Below are 12,771 nucleotides of genomic sequence, written 5' to 3'. Positions count from 1 at the left end.
ATAAAATAATAGTTGAAAGTGTGTAAGGGGTACTAACAAGACAGAAAAGCAAACACTGTAAAATCTATATCTTTAATATACTGAGTAGCAAGGAACAATATTAGTATTTTATTCATGAAGACTACTTAAATAATCTTTACAACTTTATGGGCACATATATGTACATTTGTACATCAAAGTATTTTTGGAAAGAAAAGTCCTATATATGATTAAAATAATATACGACCAAATACATCCTGGGCCATAATTTTATCACTTCTAAATTCTCCTTGTTTAAAAAAAAACTAAGGATAATTTAATTCACTATTTTCTAAGATGTCCTAATCAACTTGTTGTAGCATAGTAAAACTGACGTGCCACCATGCCTACTTAGGGATTATAAAGGGTAACAAATATTTTAGTAACTTTATTAAAACATAACCTTTTCTGTTGAAATTTAGTATTTGCTTAGAATACAAAAGAACAAAACAAAGAATTTTATTTTCTGCTTGCTGAAGGTATTTAGGTAAACCTAGCTTTAAGATGGTCTTCTTTCAAAGGTTTTAAATAAGTTTCTGAAAGGGCACTGGCAACAAATTCTTTCAAAAGGAGACTTGTCAATTCCATTTTCCTTGATTTTGAAGTGACTTATCTTAGACTTCCTTTTGAAATACTTCTTCCAAATTTTCTAACCATGTTTGGCTTTACTTTATGGATGTTTCTTTTATAGTCTAGAGAAGAAATAAAAAGACATAAATATGGTAAAAGTATTCAAAGGAATTTTCTCACTATTCATTCAAGTTATAAAAATTTGTTAAAATTACATCCATAAGAAAAATTTATTCTTAAAAATTCATAGTTGTTAACATGATTTAAAATATAACACGAAGGAAACATTAATAACATTGGTTTCAAAGTAGAAATTCATTTCTCCATATTGCCAACTGAGTTTTTAGTGTGCGCATGTGTACACGCCATCCCCCACCCCAGCAGGTATCAAATAACATCACTGAATAAACTACTGCATTTAATTTTAGTTCTTTTGAACTAACGCAAGGCTATTCTACAAGCATTGTTCTCTTTCTTTCTGGCATCATCACTTTTTTCCTCATTCTATGGATTACTTCCCTAAGGCTTCTAAAATTCCATATTTTTCCTATTTTTAGGAGTATAATTTGCATCTAGTACTTTCTTAAGTTTTAATCCTGATCCCATAGCTCTTATTCCTTTTACTGCCACCTCTCAAATGTCCATTCCTCTGGTTCTTCTTCAGCCTTCACAATGATTGTCTACTCAACCAAGTGTTGTTAAAACAGGTGCCACTGACTTCTTTATGGCTCAGTCTAATCTCTTATCCATTTTCTTGTCACATTAGGTTTTAGTTTTAGGGGCACATATTCTCTTGACAGTATTCTTCTTTCTTGGTAAATAGCAGTTACCTTCTTTCCCACTGATGTTCCTTTGTTTTTTTATTTGTACACTGTTAGTTGGAGAACTCAGTTGAATATATTCTAAGAAAGGAAGTCCCAGTTCTCTCCCACTTTCTCTAGTAATTCCTCTTGGGTATTTAGGCATTTTCATTTGGATATCCTAATATACATAAGCTGTTACCTTCCCTTAAACTAATACCTCTTTCTAAGTGTTCCATTATCCTTAACAATACATAATCTTTTAACCTAGCTTTAGCTCTTCTTTGCTCTTTGGCAAGCACTGCAGTTTAGTATCAACTCTTACTTCTTTCTATGCAGAATTACTTTATTCACCTCTCTTTATATATGAGATATTTGATGCATTTTATACCATTCTTAGAAAATATGCATGTTAGAAAAACCAAATCTCTATTTGAGAAGTATCATAAATTTATTATTTGGCTGTAGAATTATGATTTTCTGGAGAATTTTTTCAGGAGACGAATGGGGCCGTACATATCCATACCAACTGCACATACACACTGTTAAACATTACTAAGTTTGGCGTACTAAACCAAATAATCATAGTAAATTTTACGTTTCAGGACATTTTTGTTTGATTTTTAAAATGTGCACACAAGGCATTCCACTTAAGGATGCCACTGGCTACTACAAGAAGTAAGGATTTATTAACACAGTTTGGCAAAGCTACTGAGAAATTTTATATTACTCTAACGAAAGAGCATTGACAGAAAAAAATAGCAATGATTTTCATGTTATTCTTAGAAACCCTCATTATCTCATGAAACCCCTTTAAATTCCAAGTGCTGTAATTACAAGTTCCTTTAGGGAAGAAACCAAACTGGGTCTTAATGATCTTGCTATCTGTCACAGAAACTAGCACATATCAGTGCATAGTAAATAAATACTTCTTAAATGAAATCTTAGGAATTATAGTGTCAGAAAGACAGAGGTCTGGACACCAAGGCCTAGAAACTGGTTTGTGCTATATCTCTAACTTCACTAAAGATGTGGTTTTCTTACTATAGATCCATGTCACCGCCATTTGCAATTGAGAGGATATAGTCATCCCTACCAGCATCTTTTTCAACTGGATAATAGGAGTTACAATATGACTGTAACTAGGTACAGACTGAAGCCTGGCAATAATTGTACAAATGAGTCCGAGGGCAAATTATTAATAAGAGAGAAATTTCAAGTAAAGTTTATCTGTAAAATATAGTTAATTATTAACCTATTAAATAATACATTTAGCTAATTATTTCAATTATTAGTTAAATTATTTACAAATTCTTCTGCAGTATGAGGCAATATGGATAACAAAAAGGATACAGAATATAGAGTTAGAAGTCTGGCTCCACCATGAAATATCTGTGTGATCTTGGGTATTTTCTATTTTGTGTCTTAACTTTTCTTTTCTGTAACATGGATAATCACACTTAATATCTAATAAATGTGATGAGCAGATAAAAGGAGATTCTAATGAAAACACTGTAAGAAAATGTAAAGTAGTATACATATGTTTGGTAATCATGTTATTAAATACCAAATTAAAAGCTGAGACATACCCACTGTTGGTCTGTTTTCTTGTAAGTCCTTTTCACTTGCATTATCTTGTCGAACACGTTTGGCAAATCCAGAATTTACCTCAGCAGTTAATGAAGTATTTGATGCAGAACTGTAAGGGAAAAATTTTTTATTTTAGTAAAGCATTTTTTATAAGTTATTTTTTTCTCATTTTTTATAAGTTCTAATACATATATGCAATAAAGATTAAAGAGAAAGTAAAATAATAAAATAATAAGCTGCAAAATCACTTAAAAGTAATTGGAGGTACTAAATACCTTTTTGGCCCATAGGGAAATTTGTTTTGATTTTAATGATGTTTATTCAATTTGGAGATTATTACTGTAGATGTATGTAACAATTCTGTAACAAAACATTTTCAGGGTGCACTGCTAGAATATAAGCCAACACTATTATTCAAAGTGTAGAGATAAAAAGCATCTTGCAAGAGGTGAAAAACTAAGCTCATATTATAAATTTGGAGTGAGAACCTTAATCTGGAGAATATAAACAAGTGAGATTGTTTGGAAACCTTGTTTTCAAATCAAAGCATGGTAATAGGCTAAGAATCTCTCTCTGATTACTACAATATAGAAACTGACATGAAAAGAATGACCTATTTTCATTTGTTTTATCTTAAAAAAATTATATCAATCTCATATACTAAAGGGTCAAATTTCCAACTCAATTCCAGTTGACATATTACTACTAAACATCTACTACTATGGCCTCATGTACAAATAAGTTAGGCCGTAATAACTCCTGTTCTGAAAACTTACATAATGAATATATGGTGGGGAGGGGGAAAAATAAGACAACTACACAAAATAATACAAGGTAAAGTAAAAGACAGTGCTATAGGTTTTCAAACTATAAGGGGCTGTAGATTCCTGATTTTAAAAGTAGGAAAACAAAAAACCAAAAAAACAACTGAAAGATTTTGTGGATGAGATGAGTTTGGTCTGGGTCCTGAAAAATAACAGTCCAATACTTCTTAACCCAAAGAGGATCAAGTTTTAACAGGCAGGGTTGGGATAAGTGAGGAACCCTCCTCCATACTGATTCAAATAAGCTAATTTTAGGGAGTTTCTGATTAAAAAAGATATCACATACCATTTTACAAGTTGGTACTAATTTGATTTTCAGTTGCATTAACACTTGGAGGCTTCCCTTTTATGGCAACAATTTGCTCTTCTGGTAATCCTGACCACATGGTAAACTGATGTGGGAGTGTTTGTGGAATAGGGAGAAGATGGATTTGTTGTATGGTTATCAAAAGTGGTCAGAAATGGCAATTTATTATGATAGCAAAGAAAAATAGGCAGGAGCACATTGAATGCTGGCAAAAATAACTCAACCTATGTACCTCAACTTTTCTAGAGCCTGTAAGAAATATGATTATGGTGTAACCAATGGTAATTTTTCAAGAATATAAATGATACCTACCCAAAATGGTAACAAAAAAGTACTAGTATTATGAAAGCAAGGAGATACAGTTATAGAAAATCTCCATTCTTAAATGGTGCTAAATAAACTTAGTTAAAATAATTCTGTTTTGGATACTAAACACCCTTTTTGGATAACATATGTATCAGCTGTCTAAGGCAAAAATTCTTTTTTGGTCATTTGGTGATTTTTCTTCAAGTATACAGATCATTGTCATTGGTTACTTTTGATAAGTGTTGGTTTTTCCAACAATTTATCTTAAAATTATCTTTATTATTTTATGGAATGATTTATCACTTTGCTTAGTTCTAGAACATCTGTGTTTACTAATAAATTTTTACTTGAAAATTAGGCTTTTGAATAAATCTATCTGAAAGAAACCTCCTATTTCTAGGAATGAAAACAAAGCCTAATAAAATAAGTTGTATATTTATAAATAAGTAAAATACATGCAAATATATTTTAGGATTTAGATAAAATAATCCACTGGTGAAATGTTTAACATTCATGTTATAAATTTATTTTAGATTTATGTTGGATCATAAAATAAGACTTAAAATTGGTATGAGTGAAAATTCAAATTATGTTAAAGACTATATTAAGAAATTTGAAGACTCTTCTAGTTATGTGCCAAATATATTTCCATAACTATTAATGAAAGTTAAGATTTAATCTTTTGTTCCCTTATATAAATAGTATGTTTCTGCTTAATTAACATATGCATATCATAGTCTTTCGGTTGAGATAATTTCTAGTTGGAACCATTAAATGTCTTTCAAAACAGACCAAAAATGTGTGACAAGTGTGAGATCCATTTCTGGGTGCTAAGAAAGATTATGAAACAAACAAAAAACCAATTAACTAAATACACAAAGCAAACAGATCCCCAAAACTCTGATTAATATAATTTGTAAGTAAAATTTTATATACGGATATATTATATTTGTATATTTGGTAGGCTGATTTAGTTAAAACAGTTTGCCTCAGTGATATTAAATGAATTAAAATCATTAAAAATTTAATACTCTCAATTTAAGTAGTAACTAAAAAATTGAGTTTTGTAGGTGACTAAATTTTTTTCAGAGAGAAAAACTGATACAACTGAATAAAATAACTATACACCTGGAGCCTTCCCTTCATTTAAAAAAAATGTACTAGAATACATACATACACACACACACACACACACACACACACAAACAACCTAAATATGTACATAAAGTTTCTAAGTGGAAAATACCAGAGTTTATTACTCTCAAACTCATGTAGGTTTAATTGGGGAAAGGGAAGATTAAAAAAAAAAGTAATTATGTACATTTCTAGCATTAATCTCTTTTAACCTTAGTTAATGGCAGGATCTAATTACTGGTACCAGAGGGAATGTGATAGAGCAATTAATAGGCTATGAGAAATCTTACTTTCTTTATATGTCCTTTAATATTATTTCACAATATTAGTTGCTCATGTGGAAGCTCTTTAATTCATCTCAAACCACTCTGAATATAGTTTACATACCTAGACATTTCCTGAAAAACCATTTGATTTTGATAATGATTATGTGTACATTTTAAATCATTGTTAACTGTAAGATTTTGCTACATCTTAGTTAACACAACAGAGTTGTGAAGAACCAGAAAAGTCACCAACACTAATTAAGGGAAAGAATAACACAATCCACACAATGAAAATTAGTGATAAGATGATGATGGTTAGCTAGGCTCACTCATTAAATGGCTGATACCCATACATGAGTCAGACAAATTGCTTCATTTAAGTTTGTGCCATAGCAAAATAAAGATTTTTAAATGTCATGGATAGTTAGAGGCATTCTGGAAAAATCAGTCTATTAATTTTAAATCTACATTCCAAGACTCTGCTATAGGAGTCTTGGTCTAAGGATAGAACTTAAATGCACCTACGAGATAATACTCTATGTGGCACAAATAGACTATTTGTAAGTTTGTTTAGACTAGCCCAGATGATAACAGGTTCATGGAGGAAAACAGGAAACTTAAACAAAGAGTTACCCTATCTTAGATCTTATACTCTTTTCCCCATAATCACATGACAAAGAAAAAGAGGTAAAGCAAGTCAGAGCCATTTTACAATATAACCACTCATTATATCTTGTGATTGCATTCAATGTTGTGGGATATAAAGACTATATAATGGACTTCATGTCATATAATTCAGTATATTTAAGATTTTTCCTTGTCTTTGATTTTTAGCTGTTTTATTGCTACATACCTAGGTATGTTTCTCTTTGTATTAATGCTGCTTGTAGTTTGCAGAACTTCTCGAATCTGTGATTAGTTTTCTTCTGTCAGTTTTGGAAAATTATTAGCCAGCATCTCCTCAAACACTGTTTTCCCCCATTTTTTTTCCTCATTTCTTTCTGGTACTCAAAATATATACATGCTAGACCTTTCTGTGTCCCATATGTCTTTTTCATTCTTCTCCATACTTTCTATCTTATCCCTTTGTACATTGGTTTAGATATTTTTCTGTCAACCTATCTTCCAGTTCACTAAACTCTCTTCTGCTGTGTCTAATCAATTAAATTACTTATTTATTCTTAATTTCAGTAGATTCTAATTTTTCAGGTCTAGAATAGTCATTTCATTTTAATACAATCCAGTTCTTTGGGAAATTGCCACTATTTTGTTGAACTTAATCACAGTTAAATTTTTAAAGTCCCTACCTGATAATTTTACTAACTGAATCACTTGTGGATCTAGATTTTTAGTCATTTGGTTCTGTCTCGTGACATACTTGGTAATTTTTGCTTAAGTGCTAAACATGTGAAAGAACCCCAAAACTGTTGATGTCCTAGTTGGTATACTTCTCCAGAAGTGATTTAATTTTCTTCTGGCTAGCAGGCAGAACAGAGATAGATCACCTCGATCCAAAAGGGACGAATTGTTCTGAGGGCTTTTTCAGGCTTTCAAGAACTAGTCTATTTCCCGTTTGCCCTACTGCTAGAGCACAGGCCTTCAAGGGTCTCAGATAAAATCCTTGGGGGTTAAAAAGCACCTTTTCTTCCCAATAATCCCTGAACAGTTTTTGTGTCCTAGCCCCATGAGAACGTTAAAATTCTGCTTAATATTTTAGCTTCTTACAGCTTTATTTCTTGGCCTCTTATGCCAGAGTTCAGAACGTGGCAAATATCTTAACTGCAAAAGCTACACACAGAATTATTTTGTTTCCTAACTCAGTGAGACTGCTGATAGCTGTAGGCTTCCACTTTGTGCTTGGCTTCTATACTTGGTGCCATGAGTTGGCAAATACTAAATGGAAAAATGAGGTAGAGAAGGTTTGGCTCTCCATAGCTTGTTTTCCTTTTCTCTGGATCTTAGACCTTCAGGTCTTGGCTGCCTTGGTTGGTCTCCAGTGACTGGAAAGCAGCTGTTGGTTGTATTTTATCACCTTTTATCACTGTTTTTGATAGGTGGTTTGGTCTGATATAAGCTATATATTGTCAAAGCCAGAAATAGAAGTCTCTTCACTCATTACATTTTAGTCATATATCAAAATCTATTAAAGTAATACAATTTTAGGACTGAAGAAATTCATTAATGTATAAAAAGAAAAATACCAAATGAGTAAAAGTTGTCACCAGAAGAAAAGTTAAAATTAAATGACATTTTTGAAGGCCAGAAAATTTTCAATTTATTTTTAATAATCTGAGATATGGAATACTTTATGTAAATAGCAAGTGAAATACTTGGGCTTTATCAAGATCTCCCTTTGATAATATAAATCCAGTGCCACATTCAGAGCAATTAATTACATGTTTTAAATATGAATTCACAGTTTCATACAAGAAATAAAAAGGAGCTGTAGGAAACAAAGTGTAAAGATGATCTTATGTGAGCACTGAGCCAGTTTATGGTTAACTGTACCTTGTTAACTTCCGTTTCCTTTTGGCAGCAGCAGTCATTGCCATGTAGGATGGTACTATGCTTGGTATAGGCAGAGGATGTTTAGTTGAGAATGAAGAAGAGGCAAGCCTGTATATTAGATTAAAAAAAATAAAAAGAGTAATTTTGATTTGTATTATGGAGAATAGGGGGGCATACACTTTCATCATTACAATACCATTTTGTATGAATATATAAAGAAAAATATTATTCTAGACTATAAAGCCTCTCTCATTTGCCCTGGGGTTTGCTTTTCTCTTTTTTATATCATAAAAAGAGTTGCTCTTAAGAGATTTCTACATCCTAACAGCATAGAAAGGTATCATTCTTCTCATATTTGGATTACTTGTGATTATACAGATGAAGTGTACAGAATAGGAAATGAGAATAAGTGAGACAAAATGAGAAGGATGTTTGCTTGGATGACATGTAGTCAACCGTACCTTAGAAGTATGATGATTCAGGGTAAGCTGAGGTTTGCTAAGTGTCAATAAAAAAATGTGAGATTTCCTTTAGTGAACATATTAATAAATAATAATTAACATAGTAATCCTCCAATGATGGCTTGTATCATCTAACTTTGGAGTATGTAGAACAAACTAAATATATCTTAAGGTTTCTTTTAGCCACTGAGGGCCAATCAACTAAGATATCAGATTAAAGACTTTAAAATATTGTGTTAGTGGATTAATATTTAGAAAGACAAGATTAAATGAAGGTAAAATACTGACTTTTGTAATCAAGACTGCATACTTGACCCATGAAATAGACCTTAAATATAACCGAGGAAGAAAAAGAAAGCTATGGTTTAAAGGCTATGTAAATAACAAAACAAGAACAAAAACAAAAGAAGAATTAGAAAATACTCTTTTTTGTACCCTTGTAAAATGTTATTGTTTGATAGTGATTCTTGTTCAGGTAATTTATTCTTCAAGCTCCTGGTGTCTTCACATATAGTAAATGTAGAGTCCAAATCCTCCTGTCCATATTCCTTTCTCCTGCTGAGAGGAACATCTACTTCACATAACATTTTCAGAGAATTGTCACTGTTTACATTTGAGCTGATGGTCTGAAAACCTGTAGTATGTGATGATCGTTTTAATAAGGTCACTAGAGATGAATTTTGAGATGTTTTTCTACAGTCTTCTGGCGTATACATAATAGGTTGAAGTTCTTTGCTGAGAGAATCGTTGAGCTGCAAACTTTCAGACAGTGTAGACTTGTGGGGATGTTTTGCTTTCAAAGGAGAAGGCATTAGTTTTCTTCGGGTTCTTTTTTGTGGAGGAATTTTAAGTAGATTAGATTCACCTGAAGATGTGCCTATTCAATAAAATTGAAAAGAATCTCAGTAATATCAGCTAAATAGTTTTCCAATAACCCTATCAGTTAAACAACAACATCACCACCACCAATAATAAAGTACATTTTCTACCAATTGATGAAAATTTAAAAGAAAGCTGAAAAGAAAAACAAAAACATAGGTTATTGATTGTAACTCCAAATAATGTTAATGAACTCACTATAAAGATATTCTAGAACAGAAATAATCAATGGCTAATATCAATACTAATTTGTAGACATAGCAAAATTGAGGTTGGGGTAATCATGAAAACAAATTTCCAACAAATCCTAATGAAATTCATAAGCAATTTCCAGCTTTTATATTTGATTTAGATTTAAGATAACAAAAAAGTATTCAACAATCACAGGCACAGAGATTAGTAACTTGTTCTACTATAAAATATCACCAGTTATTTGTTGAGTAGAAGTCTAGTCTAAATTAACAGGAATGTCAATAATCAATAAAATTCTAGGTGAATGAAAGAATTAAATCTGTTATGTTCTCAGGTATGGTGGCTAATTAAGCATTCTGATTGTTTCCTGTATCATACATAAATCATAGGTTTTTGAAAATTAGATTAATACCTTAAGATAAATGAACATAAGCTGAAGAGGTCAGAGTACTCTTACGTGAACCTCATCACTCTGTACAAGTAAGTCTCCCAAATGTCAATAGGTCACTAAATTTAATGAACTTTTCTTAGCCCTGTCCTACAACTTCTGTAGCTTTTCAAAATGATTTCCCTACTACCTCTCCAACATCTGTTACCTTGTCTTCCTTCATCTGGTAAGCATATATATTTCCCTAAAGAAATACACTCTTATTTGTGATTATCCTCTTGCCACTACTTTTTCAGTCACGTGGGTCCCAAATAACCAATTTTTATCATTTCCTCGCATTTTCCAACTTCCACCAATCCTAGCTCTCCTACACTTAAAAGTAAGACATAATTCTGATCATGTCATTCTTCTGATTAAAGACTTCTAGTGATCTTTAACATAAACATGATATCCAGAGATTTTCAGTAGGGAAATTCCTGTTGCTTGGTCCAAAATTAGAGACAAATTGTTTTGTTTAAACTGAAGTTTGAATTCCCACAATCTAGACATGCTTAAATATTTACCTCTCAAACATTTTTTTAAAATATATAATGATTGATTGCATACATTAACAATAAACTTCATCAATTCGAGTATGCTAATCTTGTATTTCTTAGTTAACTTTTTTCTGCTTTGGCTGTTCCATTCATGGTGAACTTCAGGTGCCTGACATGAAGTAACTTTGCTTCAAGTGTACTGTCCAGGAAAGAACTACAATGTGTACTTCTGCCCATGTTTTTAAATCATGGAATAAAATTCCCAATTGATGTTAGATTTGCTTTATGATAGAATACTAACTTAAATAACACTGAAAGCTGAATAAGTGTTATGTATCTCAATAAAGCAATTCAAACTCTCAACCAAGTTAGAAAATACACTTATAACAATCACCAACAGTACATGCATTATTCTTATTATGTTAGTTCATGATAGGCTCTGCTATGGCTAGGTTGACAACTACCCTCTAGGAAAGACAATTGAAAAACAGGAAGAAAAATATGATCCCTGTTCTACTAAGGAATTTTACTTTTCTGAGAACTAGATAAATGAGATCCAGATCTTAAAATAATTTTCCACTCCCTTTAACATGACATTTGTCAAATTTTCCATTACCAGATATTTTTATACTAATGCTGCAGTGTAAAGACAGTTACTTTTCTCCACTGTGCTGCTACCACCAATTTGGTGGCTATTAATAGCTGGAAGATTAACTTCTTTTCCCCTGAGAGGCAGCAGGGGTATATAGAAGATAGAAAACTATATCGAGGATAGAGAGCTGAATTGGGAGTCAGGAGACTTGGATTCTATTTCTGGCTTCAGCAACAACTCACTGAGTGACCTTGGACAACTCATTTAAGCAGTGTGGGTATTAATACCCCCTAGAAAAAAGGGGATACTACCTTCATGTACATGGAATTTTCTAGGATTAGATAATACCTATAAAATAATTAGGGTTCAAAGAAAGGTTCTAGAAATGTAAATATGCTTCAACTGTTAGCATTACTACTTTCATAGAGAAAGTTGTAATTTACTTTTCAGTATTCTATCAATACCTAATGCACAGTTATCATTAAAAGAACACATTTCAAACAATGTCTCACTTTCAGTTTATCAGATACCCAGTTTATCAAGGCTGATGATAAAGTGTAATATAAATGAAAAATATTGTTAAAGCATGCACATCTAAGTGTTCTTTGAAAATGCAGGCTTCATAACAATATTTTAAAACTTAAAACACAATGGAACATTAAATCTCAAGAGATATGGATTATCCAGAGTCACTATTTTTCTTGCACATAGTATCTAGAGAGGGATAATGGCACCTGGAGTGGCACTGGGCAAATTCTCATGATGGTGGGCCACTTTTCTCCTACTGCTTGTAAAAAAAGAAAAAAAACAAAACATGGAAATGGGGGCCTTCTATAAGACACCAAAGAAATATCCACCTGTTCTCTGGGATAATCTCAATATACACCCAACATCAAATTTTGATATAATCAGACTAACAGTTTGTCAGTGAAATGAATAGCAATGTTGTAATGATGTATCTCTAGCCATAATTCTGCTCTCCTGGAAGGATAAAAATGGTAACTTGAAGGAGAAGCATGGAGATGTGGTAGTTTGTATAGATTCACACACCACTGTTTCCTTGAGCCTGGAAGAGATGCTACAAACATACAGCATATGCAAAACACAAATCCAGAGGGTTCTTTTCTTTTTATCCTTTCAATTATTAGATACATATAATAGTAAGAAAACAGATGGTCAATTCAGGACTACTGAGGCTGACTTGTTGCTCAGAAAGGTTCAGGAGATAACCTGAGCAAAAACAAGATTTAAAGATTTAAATACAAACTCAACAGTCACTCTATTGTAACTACAATGGGATTATGTCTCCATTTAATCCATGAAAAGTACAAGAACACAATAATCTGACATTTCAGTCTGAATATGTTTTCCAGAATACATAAATGCAATTATATAATAAA

The 12,771-nt window shown here is 31.9% G+C and overlaps 1 protein-coding gene across 1 annotated transcript in view; it reads right to left on the bottom strand.

The window, feature by feature from the left end:
* Window positions 1-235: 235 nt before the first annotated feature.
* Window positions 236-12,771, bottom strand: part of KIF18A (kinesin family member 18A) — a 79,883-nt gene continuing 67,347 nt past the window's right edge. Inside the window, exons 14-17 of the mRNA XM_028117706.2 lie at window positions 9,220-9,661; window positions 8,324-8,431; window positions 2,978-3,087; window positions 236-710 (exon numbers count right to left, since the gene is read on the bottom strand). Of these exons, the coding sequence (XP_027973507.1) occupies window positions 628-710; window positions 2,978-3,087; window positions 8,324-8,431; window positions 9,220-9,661 (743 nt within the window). The 3' untranslated portion in view covers window positions 236-627. The remainder of the gene's footprint in view (window positions 711-2,977; window positions 3,088-8,323; window positions 8,432-9,219; window positions 9,662-12,771) is intronic.

The sequence above is a fragment of the Eumetopias jubatus genome, unplaced genomic scaffold (genome assembly GCF_037043125.1).
Source record: "Eumetopias jubatus isolate StellerSeaLion01/CBP00866 unplaced genomic scaffold, mEumJub1_p1.0 scaffold_13, whole genome shotgun sequence".
In the NCBI taxonomy this organism is placed as follows: Eukaryota; Metazoa; Chordata; class Mammalia; order Carnivora; family Otariidae; genus Eumetopias; species Eumetopias jubatus.
Note: the sequence above shows the minus strand (reverse complement) of the source record. Positions and strands in the feature narration are given on the sequence as shown.